The sequence below is a fragment of the Pelobates fuscus genome, chromosome 5 (genome assembly GCF_036172605.1).
Source record: "Pelobates fuscus isolate aPelFus1 chromosome 5, aPelFus1.pri, whole genome shotgun sequence".
NCBI classification, from domain to species: domain Eukaryota; kingdom Metazoa; phylum Chordata; class Amphibia; order Anura; family Pelobatidae; genus Pelobates; species Pelobates fuscus.
In genome coordinates this window covers 354,819,960-354,834,194 of record NC_086321.1, presented here as the reverse complement: position 1 = coordinate 354,834,194, position 14,235 = coordinate 354,819,960, and the positions used below count along the sequence as shown (strand labels likewise).

Genomic DNA, 14,235 nt, shown 5'->3' with positions numbered 1-14,235 from the left:
TTCGTGTCGCAGACTGTAGCTGTGGGAGCTTAGATATTATAATAAGGGTGTAAACCAGCTATTTATTTGAGCTTACATTGTTTGAAAGATATTGAATCTAAGAAATATCAATGATGTTTGTACAAAAGAAGCACAAATTAACAATCTAGCAATTAGTGATTCCCCACAAGCTGTCAGATTATGGGGCAGATACTCACCCACACAGTTCTTGCCGTCAGGTGTGATCTCATAGCCTTCATGACATAAGCACTGGAAGGAGCCCATGTTGTTGAGGCATTGGCCATTGCGGCAAACTTGGCCCACCAGAGAAGAACACTCATCGATGTCTGTGAGGTCAAGCAGAAAGACAAACGTTTTGTTTTGGAGAATTGACATTGGAGTGGGGACTTAGGCTACTTGTATCTAAGAAACTGTGGCCTGTAACTCTTAGCACTCCCAGCCAGCCATGAGATAACTTTTAAAAGCAATTATTTATCTTTACAGTGCCTTACCCAAGCAGTCATTGTTGTGAGTGAGTTCAAATCCAGGGAAGCAGAGACAGTTGTAAGAGCCAACAGTGTTCTTGCAGGTTCCGTTGCCACATGGCTGACGATCGCACTCATCAATATCTAATAAAAATAATTGTATAATTAATTAATGACAGATTTGAAGTATATACTAAATAAGTCAAAACATAATGTATAGTTATAAAGTGTTTCCCCATACACAAATTAATGAAGTCAAGTATGCCCTGTGTTTAAAATGTATTAGTCACTTATTGTTATCCATCTTTATACAGATACAGTCCACATTTTAAAATAACAGGTCACTTACCCATGCACATTGTTTGGTCCCCATTGGCTTTGAATCCATTGTGACACACACAGATGTAGCTACCATCAGTGTCTACGCATGATCCATGGCTGCAGACATTTGGAATCTCATTACACTCATTACGACCTGCCGAGAAAAACGGCAAAAACGTTTTATTATTGATCACTTCCTTTCCCGATCACTCAAGGTCAAAATATATCAAATATGTATGAACTGAGTGATTGTCCAAGAAAGATATTCAGAAAATCAATGTGTTTCCTTCTTACCCACACAGGCCCCACTGGGGGACAACTTGTATCCACTGGAGCACTCGCAGCGGTACGACCCAGGGATATTAATACAGTCGGCATTGATCTGGCACAGATTTTCTCCACTGCTGCATTCATCAATATCTGTCAACATAATAATGAAAAAAAAAAGATTGTTTGCAAGCTCCTCACATCGAGCTATAACTACCATAGCTGCCCTGCATTTTAGAACATAGGATAGCGAAGAACAGAGATATAGCACCATGTGATCTTCCAGTTCACTAATTCTACAGTCTTCCCACTAATAATCCCCGAACCTAAACATTTCTGCTAGTGCACAATATTTTTACACATTTCTTGACACACCGAGGCATGAATATATCTCTTTCTGCAGAAAAGAAAATATAGAATTGGGCACAGCTTCTCAAGTGTTAAGGCTAATATCCATTAGAAGAAGTCAAAAGACAGCCTCGCCTTATCCTTCCTTAGAGGATGACTTAGGACATAAACCACCATTTCTGCGTGAACTACTGATGTCTGTGAAATTAAGAATATTTTATTTTTTTATTTACAGGTTTATTCCTTAAAATGAAAATTCAGAGTGAATTCCAAATAAAATAGCTGAATTAAAAAAATTCCAAGTCAGCTGGGCTTTTAGTTTGGCTAAATTTGAAATTCCCTTTGAATCCTTACTTTAGTAAGTAATCCTGTTAGATGTCATGTTCGTGTCAGTGGGTCCAGTGAATGATGTTATTATGACAGCCATACAACCTTGTTAGAAAGGGCAACAAACCTTCACAGATGAGGAGGATGTTATTGTAGCTGAAGCCCATTGGACACTCGCAGCGGAAGCTTCCAATCTGGTTGATACATACTCCGTTGGTGCAAATAGCTGGGATTTCAGTGCATTCATCAATATCTGGAAGTTGGGAAAATAACGAATAATAATTAATCCATCAGCTCTCCATCAGTCTCTGTGGACATCTCTCATAACCTCCTGAAAAGAGTCTTACCCACTGGTTTGCCAGTTCGGATGTCAATAATGAATCCAGGGGGCTGGGTACCACAAAGAATTTGGTATTCAGCTGAAAAAGGAGCATAGACACATGTGAATACAAAGTCGCTTTACACATAGGATGACAGAGCAGCCACATGCATAATAGTAACAGAAAGAGTATTATACGTATGGTTGACTTTTAACAGAAGTGTTAAAAGATAATGCTGTCGAAACACAACAAATGTTATCTGTGGTTATTATGATAAACTATAAAAACATAATAGATTGTAAACTATGCTTTTATCTAAACCATCCTTAACATACAGTATTCTACATTTTATTATTTAGTCCTATTAAAGTATCTTTTTGTCTACAGAAAAATGTTGCGGGTGCTAAACCCCTCAGCTGGTGATCACCACTCAAGTAATCTAAAAGGCTTTACACTACATCCAATTAAATGAAAGGCAAGGGAATTCACAGGTATTTGACTCATTCCTATCAATGATATGGAACTCATATGTGTGACGTAGTATTTATATGAGAAATAAACTTACGGCTAGCAAGCGTGGGGCAAGGTTCACAGGGCTTATTCCATGCTTTGCCAATGTTGTAGGAGCAGCAACACATCTTCTTGGTCATATTGGCTGAAAGCTCATTTTCACACGTGTCATTGTAGTTGCGGTAACACACACTCTTCCTCATATCTGTAATCAAAAGCCATGCTGTGTCAAATCCGTACGGTGAAATGACAAAACCTAGTTAGAGCTTTGCTGCTTCTGGATTTTAACAAAATCATTTAGAATTGTTCTGACTGGTAACGGAGTGACCCTATCAACTCACCACGCTTATATCATGCCCACAATGTTAAAGAATTAATAAAGAGAAGATTAATAGGGACACATCATATATAATAATTATAATCAGGTATGTGTTTAGAGACCTGGGCATTGGAAATATCCTTACGCAATAAGAGAACTAGGAGGCTTGCCCATTTTGGGGGGAATTTAAATAAATGGGAGGCCAAGAGGAAGAAGGGGGGAAAGAATCAGTATAACCCCACTTACCCATGCAGTTGTTTCCTCCATTGACTTGCATATACTCTGGAGGACAAACACAAGTATAGTTTCCAAGAGTATTGTAGCACGTTCCCGGACCACAGATGCCAATGTGTGCTGAGCATTCATCAATGTCTGGAAAAAAAACAGTTTACAATGAATACAATGTGTTGACATATTACTATATACTGAAGATCTATAATTTTCCAACAGACACTGCATTGGTAAAACCTTGGTTTTAGCCTCTGCATGTTGCATTGCATAGTGCCAACTAAGGCTAATATAAGCCCTCGCTAGACAAACAGACTCCATAGGAATACAAGTTTTAACTTATTCCAAAAATAGTCTTAAAGTTTTCTTTTATCCCAGATTAATCCCAGATTTGTTTAAGAATGCCAACTAGACTGCAGAGGGTTTTAACAAAAAAATAAAATGTTACATCAAGGCTGGCCGTGTAATAATTCCTCCCCAGCCAATATGTCGGTATAGTACATTATTAAGTCTAAATGAGCTGTTTTCGGCTAATGAAGAGACGTTCAGGCGCCCATGCCTGGTAGGAAGGCACCGAAGGGTGGTTACATAGTGTGCTTGAAAGTCACCATTTAAGCATTTAGATCTAGCTCCAAATTTTTATTGTAGGAACCAGAATTTCAACATATCCTTAATTAAAGGGAACAATAGCTCTCTGCATAATATTAAATGTTATCAAGAAAACCTTTGAGGTGGTTGAAGATAATGAGCTCCACTGAATGAGAGAGAAGGACACGCAGAAGATGTGGACACTAGTTGCATTTCACCAAAGCAATTATTCCATGAGTCAAAATGGATTGCTTTGTTCTCCTCATGGTGTATGTTGATTTGACAGACATCTCTAACCCCAGCTATTGTTATAAAGCTTGTTTCATTACCTTCACAGATACGGGTTTCTTCATTCAAGTAGTAGCCGAGTGGACACTCACACTGGAAGCTTCCAAAAGTATTTACACAATTTCCACCTTGGCACAAACCTGGGAGTTCCTGGCATTCATCAATATCTGTGATGAATTAGAAATAAATAAAATAAAAAAAACAGGAAACAAATAAGAGATTTGAATATAGAGTCAACTGAAACACATAGATACAGTAAAGACAATATATAATGAGCAGTACTAGTCAAACAATACAACAATACAACAATATAATACAATACAACAATACAATACAACAATACAGCTACACTCTCCATTTCACAATGAAACAAGGACAGTACATTATTCAATGAAGTCTTTCTTACCTTCTAAGATAACTGTTATGGGGTTTGGTCTGAATCCTTCACCGCCAGGACACAGAGTCTTGTATTCAGCTGCAGCAAAGGGAGAGAAACTCTTCATTTAGATAACCTCCTGATTGACATTAGCCCACAGTCACTATCCCTTCCTCACATACTATACGTTATATTGAGGGTTATTTTGCCCTTTGGATCACTAAGTGAATTCAACTATTGATCTTCATTGCAAATCTATATTATCCTTCCAGAGCAAACTTAAAAAGCCTTTAGAAAAACCTCTTGCTCACTTACTTGAGTTTCCAAGAGGGCAGAATTCACAGGGGTTACCCCAAGCACGGCCCAGAGAGCAGCAGCAAGAGGCACGTGTGACACCCACTCCAATTTCCGCACTGCATGAGATTCCACCATCACCCCGGGCTAGGGTTTCCAAGAAGCAGTTACCAACACGGGTATCTGTGTACGTGAAACAAGATTATCGATTAAACTGAGCAACAAGTGCATTTCACATGCTCTTCCAATCCTGCTTGTGTTTCCTTGAACAAAGTAACTCACCAACACATCCCACTCCAGTAGGGTTCAGCTCGAAGTCCTGCGGGCAGTTGCACGAGTAGCTTCCTGGGGTATTAACGCACAGTCCATTGATACAGTTCACTGGATCAGCACATTCATTTACATCTGAGAAAAAAGAAAACAGTGAGAATGTCTTCTAACACCATATGGTCTTCTAACACCACATGGTCTTCTAACACCACAGGCATTGAAATGCTTCCTTAAAGCACATCAGCATTGCTTTTACAATCTTCTGTGCACGCTCAACCTTCACCAACTACTGGACTATCTCACCATCAAATCCCACTCCTATTCCAGAACTACTAGCCCATGAAGTCCTACACGCCACTGTGTATATAAAGTCTGTTCGGATTTCATTTTAATAATCTGGGCTATCTACCAGAATATAATTGCTATTAAAAAATGCTAGCACTAACAAAATTAAACATAGTTGATATTTCCTCATTCATTCATTCTTTTTATTGCATTCAATCGCTGAAGCATGTGCCTTTAGTTCTGGAATTAAAAGTGTCACTTTTGCTAAAATAAAAGTAAATCTTATCATTTATTTTCATTACTCAAACTAAATATTTGCTTTTCTAGTAGCAGGCGTAAACTTTTAATGTACTGTCCTAGGTGGTTAAATATAATATTTAGCATTGAATCTCACCAGTACAGTTTCCTCCGCTCCTATCCAGCTCATAACCATCATCACAGACGCAGCGGAACATTCCAGGCAGATTCTGGCAGGTTCCAAAGACGCAAATGTTCTGGAATGTACATTCATCAATGTCTGAAAGAAGAGGAAGATTTAGTGGACAGCAGTAGTACCACCTGATACAAAATGCTCGATGTCCCTCATGCACATATACCCATTCATGAGCAAATTGCTCATTCTGTTGATTGACAAGTTAAATTCCCCCACGCTTTCCTGACCATTCCTGAAGACTCATGCACCAAGTCAATATTCAAAATATAAAACCTGCAAGCAAAAGAACTCACCTTGACAAGCTTTGCTGTCCTCAGTAGGTGTGAAGCCCATTTCACACTCACAGCGGTATCCTCCGGGGGCATTCAGGCAGTGTCCATTGTCACACAGATTCACATTATCTGCACATTCATCCACATCTGTAACAGACAATATGCACATGTCAGAAGATTGCCACAGAGGGATTGATCGTTAAATTCAAAAAGCCATGCTGTGATATATGACATCCGATATATCATTAAATTAAAATAATGCACCCATACATGTAAGGAGCAATATTTACGGAATGTTAATCTTTAGAATTGTTTTTAAATTTTCCCACTATATTCCATACACCATATTCCCACCCATGCTGTCTCTCCTTCCCAACCTGCTATGTTGATGTAATTGTTCTGATATTATGTGTTATCAATTGACCTACAACTCCCAGAAACTCTATGCCCATAAAACACTGCTTGTAGGATAAGCTCAGAAGTGCTTCAAGAAGTTGAGCAAGCATCATCACTAGTAGGCTCTTATCCTAGTTTGGTGGTAGCTCACTGCAGAAGCTGCACAACCTGCGTATTTCCAGGTAATTCTGATTTTCTTTAACTTTTTTTATATTTTTTTTATCTTACCTGAACAGGTGAAACCGTCCCCATTGAATCCTTCAGTGCAAGAGCAGCGATACGAACCAGGTGTATTAACGCAGTTGGCGTTCACATTGCAGTTGTGTTCTTCAGTGGAGCATTCATCAAGGTCTAAATAAAATCATAAATGGTGTCAAATTACCTAATATCACAAAGGAGCTTGTCTCATGCAAGAATTTGCAATTTTTGAGTAGCCAACAAGCTTTGGGCCATCAAGCGTTATATACACTAGACTGTGGCACAGATTGGATCGTCCCACTGGAAATCTAGACGAAGACTCATTCTCCTTGATATGGAGAAGTATATGCTAAATTATGTGCTAATCATAAACATTTCCATGAGAAAGGGATCTGGGTGTAAAATAAGGATTTAATTAAACTAACAGAAATTTCCTGGACATTATGCGGAGTGTAGAGAAGTTCTAGAATCTAAAATGTATAAACAGAGATACCATTTTCTATGTTGGTATTGTCCTATTCATTAAAATGGAACTCAATGAATCACAGACTATAATTTAGTTTGTTGTATTTTTTTTTTACCAATGTATGCAGGTCACATACTGTTCAAACTTTCTCTAAGGTTACATTGTTATTTTAGTACATTGCTCAAAGCCTTCAATTTGTATGTGACCACCTTCATTAAGACAATTGATCTAGCATACAGTACTCAAGCAGATAAATATTAAAATGGGGATAACATATGTCACTCTACTATTTTGAAATGCATGAGGAATAAACTGCAGAGTAAAAATGATTCTCTCTCTAATCGCAACCTACCAATGCATTTCAGTCCATCTCCGACCCAGCCAGTACCACACTTGCACTTAAAGCTTCCAGGAACGTTGATGCATGAGGCGTGCACATCGCAGTTGTGAGCACCAACTTCACACTCATCAATATCTGTAATAAGAATTGACAATAGAATGCATTGTAATTGTAGATATAATTCTCTGTATTACTATACGTAATTATTTGCAATGTTTTTCCTTTGGAGAAATGTAGTTACTGACCTTACATGGGAGGCTGTAAAGCCTTCAGGATAAGAGGGCTATGTACAAAATCAATTAAATAAACAAAACAGTAATAGATGTACCTGTGCAGCCAGTAGTACCCTTCTTTACAAAATATCCCAGTTGGCAGTGACAGATGAAGGAACCTTTGGTGTTCTCGCACTCCCCGTGAAGGCAGATGTTGGGATTGAGGTCACACTCGTTGACGTCTGTAAAAACAAAGGAAAACACATTTATCGTGGTTGATCAACTTTTTGTAAATTAGGGAGTTATTGTTTTTTTTTTTTGTCACCAGCAATATGACACCTGAATATATAATGACATTAGGGCAAACGTTACAAAAGGAATAAATGCATGGCTCAAACCTGTCCCTCACAGGCCATCTATTTACAGTGCTCAATGGGGTGGTGAAGTCATGTCTGGAAAGCAAGGTGACCTCACCTATACAGGTCTTCATATCCAGAGAGGCCATGAAGCCATCAAAGCACAGACAGCGGTATTCTCCAGGGATGTTTGTACACTGTCCCCCATCGCAGATCTCTGGATTGTCCTCACATTCATCAATATCTAAAGGAGAAAAAGTACATTAGTAATAGAAAAAAGTTAAATGAACCAATTTAAACAGTAGAATGTGAATATATAGCTCTAAATGTGCAGAAGAGCAGAATATACTGCATTATATTTATCGTGCACTAATCAGTTTAATTAGCACTTTACATTAAATGTAATAAAATAAGTACGTAAAATATACATGACTGATAACAGGGGCCACACCATTAATTAATATATTAAGGCACCACCTTGTTCCATAGTGCTTTTAATATTAATAATTATTATTTATTTTACTTTTTGTAAGTTTTTTTATTGAGAGAAGGTGTGGATACAACAAGGGGAAAAAAACAATGAACAGTTATACATAGACAATAAAATATAAAGTAAACATGTATTTAAGTTCAAAGTAATGAATTAACACATAAAAGTAATGGAAAGTCAAGTATAACTTGTATATCGGTATTGTACACGCTAAAACGGTACCATATTGTATCGACAATGGATTTGGTAACAGTTTGCTTTCCTTACCGGCACATGATCTCTGGTCTGGCATTAGTGCATAGCCTTCACTGCAGCTACATTCATAGCTGCCCTCGGAATTGGTACAATGGGTGTCACATCCTCCGTTCATGATGGTGCACTCATCAATGTCTGCAGGAGAAGGAATGGGTTAACGTGCAATTTTCAGACCTTTCTAACAAAATAATCTTTCAAATGATTACCGCCAATGCCCTTTAACCCCTTAAGGACACATTCCCTTTTATTCCAGAAGTTTAGTCCTTAAGGGGTTAAACTGCATAGAACACTGAAAAATGTGATTGCCTGCAACTTGTACTAACTCAAATATATCTAGATATAAGAATAATTTCAGACGTTCTACCACGCTTATTGAATAACATTCAACTCAACATGTCCCCATCAATAAATACGGCTACATGTAAAGCACATGACACCTGCCAGGACTAAAAATCACAGCTTCTCTTAGACTCAAAGATTTCACAGGTTTATTCTCTAAAAAGTAAATTGTAGTAAATTAAAGTTACATGGCCAAACATCGGCTAGAATAGCCAAACTGTGACTACAGCCGAGTTGGTTAATTTTTCGAAATCAGCACATTTTTGTTTTTCATTTTGCAAATGTCTTTTCAACTCATTATATTTTGATGTTTTGTGAGTGAACCTCTTCAACTTCGTAACTAAAAATTCAAGAATGTTACTTGTAACCATGTACTTGTAACCATTTCTATGACAAGATAAATTTTTCTTATACCACATATTATCAAGGTAGTGACTTGCGATGGAACAGTGGGTAAGTTATCAGAAGCAGAAGCTTGTTACTCACCCACACAGCCTTGCCGATCAGGAGTTGACTGGAATCCAGAATCGCAGGAGCACTGGTAAGTTCCAATCATGTTCACGCAACGACCATTTCTGCACAAGTTATCACTGAGAGAGCATTCATTTACATCTATGGAAAGATATTGTGGAGTTAGTTGACACGTAAGGACAATTACCGTCTACCACGTATATTCAGATTGTTATTGTTAGTTTTTATACATCTTCCCCTGGAATCATTACTGCTGAAACCCTGTCCCGTTACCTATGCAGGCATTTCCGTCTGAAGTCAGTTCGTGTCCAGGAGGACAAATACATTCAAAGCTGCCATCAGTGTTAACACAGGTCCCGCCTCTGCAGAGCAAGGGATCTCGTTCACACTCATCAATGTCTGAAAGTGGAAGAAAATGAGCCTGATTATTATCTATATAAGCTTTATTTAAATGTTCATTAAACCCCATCACACATACAAAGCATTATATTACACAAATACAACTTGAATCTAACGAACAAAAATGTAACACTTCACTGTGGTTAAATAAATGCTACATAATATTACAGACAAACAATCCTTTTCATTACTAATATTACTGGAGCCTGAGCATAAATGCTTAATTTTGTATATGGATCTTCGGGTCATGTAACATGATTTGATTTCGACGTATATTCTGATTGGCTTAGAGCACACAGCAGCCAATCAGAATATAGGATTGGTTTCAAATAAATCACTTTGTGTTTTTGCTTTCTCCTGTCTCCCTTATGCGTTTCACTAAAATGCGAGACATCTTGCATCAGTAAATACAAAAGGAGAATCACATAACCTTATTTATTTTTGAATCTGTCTACATTTGCTAGCTAATATTAGAATAAATATTATATTGAGACTTTACTGGGTGTAAATATATTATTATTTTGTCTTGATTTATTTAAACATAAAACACTGAATAAAATCTAGCTGAGCCCATGATACTAATTAAATGCTTTTTTTTTTTTTCCAATTTAATTTTTACAGTGTAATTAGTGTTACTAATTAGTAATCAGTGAATTTAGGAGAAGACAGTCTATTTTCAGATGTTTATACTATAATGTGATGCTGTTTTGGATGTATATTATATATATACTGGATCTATATTATACTGTATATAAATGCTAATGCCTATACAATATATAATAAAGTATATATGGGTAAACAGAAGGTGAAATGTAATTTGCAAAGCGTTATAGGGTGGCACACAGCTAGCTTTAAGATTTCTACTATCCAAATCTTAAATATGAAAAAAAACAAAAAACCCTAAGTACTGCTGTATTCTTGTTGCCAGAATACGTAATTTCATTTAAACTTTAAAAACTCAGACATTTGTAGCTGCATTATGGTTTATTTTATTTTAAAGCTTGCATGCCTGTACCTAAATAGACAATTATAAAAAATATTTTAAAAAAATTAAGCAAAAACAAAGAATGATATTGTGTCAATTCAGTTGCCCTATATATTTACCCATGCAATTTTTCATCATCATGAACCCGCTCTCGTAACCAGCGAAGCATTCGCATTCAAAGCTCCCGGGAGTGTTGACACATGTTCCATGCCCACAAAGGTCAGGTGAGATTCTGCATTCATCAATATCTGATGGGTACAAGGTGAGACAAGTTAGCGATTCCATCTCCTTACACTAACACTGTATCTCAGATACTTTAAACGCACAGTATTTTCTATACCTGGCTACTCAAACATTGTGTAACACACTCAAGCAGTTCAGGACAAACAAGCAATCAAAAAAAGCTTGTTTCAGTAAATTATAATTTTTTTTCATTAAAATATATATTTTTTATTTGCTATTTATGACAACTGCACTACTGCACTTCAAAAATGTTTTGCAATCGACACTAAAAGGTGTGCCACCTCTTAGGCACAATATTTCTTTCCAATGAGCTGCAATTATTTGCCGAGTGGTTACCTTCACAATTTAACCATTTAAACTGCATTTACCCATGGAAAAAAACATTTTTTTATTCCTTTTGCTTTTTTTCCCCTACAATATGATTTATAAAATACATTTATGGTTAGAAAAATTATTTCTCATTTAGCATAATCCATTTTTTTCTTCATTTATCTATTTTTTTAGTAAAATGCCCTCATAAAACACAAAACCTAATTGATTCTAAATTATGTGAGTTCTGTGCTGAAAAATCTAATTTGTAAATATCAACTTTTAAATCACAAACCTGAAATTTTATGGAACCAAGAGAACCTGACACAAATCTGTTTCTTTTTTTTAAATTTTTTTCATTGTAACTGTGAGTTGTAAATCATATGTATGATTTGCAAACTCTAACCAATAATGTTCTACGCCAACATAATGATCTGATCTTACAGGATTCTGATCCTACTTCTCTATCCTGCTGCCAAAGCTAAATAAGCTGTACGTTCTATTTTGGCAAAGAATCTTTAGACCCCCTATTGTGATTATGGCAAATTGCAACATTTGTTCTATACTATCCCTCCTATAACGATTTGCCATGCGCAATTCTAGCTAAGCATCATGGGAGTTGGGAATCTACATTTATACACCACACCCTCACGTTTGCTTAATAAAATATAAGTAAAATTAACGATGCAAGGTTAGGCAAATCTCACAAGTTTTTCTGTACACATAAAGCTTGTTTTGCATGGATTACGGTGACTCATTGACGTCATGTCTTACCTGTGCAGTTCTTTTCCTTGGCATCCAAAGCGAATCCGTTGTCACAGATACATCTAAAGCTGCCGATGCTGTTCCGGCACGTTCCGTGAGTACAGAGACTGTTAAATACTTTACATTCATTTATGTCTATTCAAGAAACAGAACCAGAGAAGAAACAATGTATCATGAAGCAAAGAACCAAACTAATGGGAGCAACAGGCACCATGATCTTAAAAAATAAATAAAATAAAAGACATAACCCATGAAATGTTCCAACATTGAAACTGAAGGCTGCTTCCAAACAAGTACGATATAGTTGCTCAGTTAATACGTATATACTAGCGCTAATGATAAGTAAATTGCAGACAGATTGAACATACATTGCTTAGCTTACATGAAAACAAGCAGGTTTGACAATGAAAGTGATGTATAAAAATGCAATATTACGTCATCTAAAAGTCGTGCTCTGTATGATAAATTAAGAGAAAGACTCGTACCTTTGTAGAATGGTCGGCCTGAAAGAATGTCTCCTCTGTTGGCGAAGCCCGTTCCTCTTGGGCAAGTGGCCTTATACTCTTCAGTTCCTGGCTTTGGACACTCCTCGCAATCTATGCCCCAAGCAGCACCCACCGAGCAGCAGCACAAGTCAAGACGATATTTTCCAGGCAAAGGAGCTGTACATTCATCCTCATCCCATTCCAAGTAGCACTGCTCCACACGTACATCTTAAAGTAAACAGATAACATTAAAGGAGCACTATATACATATATTTCTGACTCTACAGTATAAAGCCACCATCTAGCCCTCCTGGCCCACCCTTGCCTCCCTAAATATAGTATAATTTCACTTGTATTCAAGTCTGCAGCTGCTATCTCTGCCACTTTTTGTCTGTAAAACTGTCTGCTGTCTCCTGACATCATCAGAAGTGGTGGTCTGAGCCAATCACAATACTTCCCCATAGGATTGGCTGAGACTGTCAAGGAGGGAGATCAAGGGCAGAGCCAGCATGATTCAAACACAGCCCTGACCAATCAGCATCTCATTGAGATGAACTGAATCAATAAATCTCTATGAGGAAAGTTCAGTGTCTGCATGCAGAGGGTGGTGACACTAAATGTCAATCACACTGTGCAGCACTGTCCCAGGAAGCACCTCTAGTAGCCACTCCTCAGATGATTTATCACTAGGCATTTTCTCGTAAAAGACAGTGTTTACAGCAAAAAGCCTGAAGGGAATGATTCTACTCACCAGAACAAATTCAATAAGCTGTAGTTGTTCTGGTGACTATAGTGTCACATGTCATGATTCCCTTTTATTCCAGAAGTTTGGTCCTTAAGGGGTTAAGTCAGCACCACTTCTAGATGACAAATATACATTTTTTTGTTGTTTGAGAAATTTCAGGGTCATCCACCTTACAGTGTGTTGAAAACTGACTGGTTATTCATGACTGTACATTAAATTTTATATGTTTCCACTGACATTTAATGGGTCATGCAAAATGATTGTGCAATGGATGAATAATTATTTTCCTGATTATAACCAAATACTAAATTAATAAATTATTCACTTCTATATAGTATAAGCCTAAGACACCATTTTGTTTAAGGGCTCAGAGTACAAGATAATGGATAAAGCACCATGGCTCAAGTACTATGACATCAACTTACTTCCAATGCTCTTTCTACTTACCCACGCAATTTCTGCCAGAGCCATCCAGAGTCAGGCCTTCTGGACACTCGCATTTGAAGGAGCCACCGGTATTCACACAGCGGCCATTGGGACACACTCCAGGAAAGACCTCACATTCGTTCACATCTGGAAAGAGCATCAACAAAGAGGTTATTAAGGAGTGACCATCGGAAAAAAGTTAACGATGAACCGATATATCGAACAATATCAGGAGATATAATGAAGGTAATTTCCAAAAAAAGCTATGTATGGAAGTTTTATCTTGACTAAGTTGACCTTTCACTGCAATATAAATATTGAAATAAATGAGTTGTATATTAGGAACGCACTAAAATGCAAACTTTACCTTCGCATGACACACCCTTCTTTCTGGAATATCCTCGAGGGCAATTGGTGTCTGAATAAAGATAAAATGGAAAAGTTT

The 14,235-nt window shown here is 37.3% G+C and overlaps 1 protein-coding gene across 1 annotated transcript in view; it reads right to left on the bottom strand.

Moving 5' to 3' along the window:
• LOC134611756 (fibrillin-2-like) overlaps nucleotides 1-14,235 on the bottom strand; it is a 146,633-nt gene that overhangs the window by 15,186 nt on the left and 117,212 nt on the right. The window contains exons 22-47 of the mRNA XM_063455964.1: nucleotides 14,158-14,208; nucleotides 13,812-13,937; nucleotides 12,620-12,847; nucleotides 12,144-12,269; nucleotides 10,937-11,065; nucleotides 9,707-9,832; nucleotides 9,449-9,574; nucleotides 8,636-8,758; nucleotides 7,997-8,122; nucleotides 7,639-7,764; nucleotides 7,323-7,445; nucleotides 6,535-6,657; nucleotides 5,932-6,057; nucleotides 5,600-5,722; nucleotides 4,933-5,055; nucleotides 4,672-4,833; nucleotides 4,387-4,455; nucleotides 4,022-4,147; nucleotides 3,123-3,248; nucleotides 2,613-2,762; nucleotides 2,075-2,146; nucleotides 1,855-1,980; nucleotides 1,080-1,205; nucleotides 814-939; nucleotides 492-608; nucleotides 198-326 (exon numbers count right to left, since the gene is read on the bottom strand). Of these exons, the coding sequence (XP_063312034.1) occupies nucleotides 198-326; nucleotides 492-608; nucleotides 814-939; nucleotides 1,080-1,205; nucleotides 1,855-1,980; nucleotides 2,075-2,146; nucleotides 2,613-2,762; nucleotides 3,123-3,248; nucleotides 4,022-4,147; nucleotides 4,387-4,455; nucleotides 4,672-4,833; nucleotides 4,933-5,055; nucleotides 5,600-5,722; nucleotides 5,932-6,057; nucleotides 6,535-6,657; nucleotides 7,323-7,445; nucleotides 7,639-7,764; nucleotides 7,997-8,122; nucleotides 8,636-8,758; nucleotides 9,449-9,574; nucleotides 9,707-9,832; nucleotides 10,937-11,065; nucleotides 12,144-12,269; nucleotides 12,620-12,847; nucleotides 13,812-13,937; nucleotides 14,158-14,208 (3,234 nt within the window). The remainder of the gene's footprint in view (nucleotides 1-197; nucleotides 327-491; nucleotides 609-813; nucleotides 940-1,079; nucleotides 1,206-1,854; nucleotides 1,981-2,074; nucleotides 2,147-2,612; nucleotides 2,763-3,122; nucleotides 3,249-4,021; nucleotides 4,148-4,386; nucleotides 4,456-4,671; nucleotides 4,834-4,932; nucleotides 5,056-5,599; nucleotides 5,723-5,931; nucleotides 6,058-6,534; nucleotides 6,658-7,322; nucleotides 7,446-7,638; nucleotides 7,765-7,996; nucleotides 8,123-8,635; nucleotides 8,759-9,448; nucleotides 9,575-9,706; nucleotides 9,833-10,936; nucleotides 11,066-12,143; nucleotides 12,270-12,619; nucleotides 12,848-13,811; nucleotides 13,938-14,157; nucleotides 14,209-14,235) is intronic.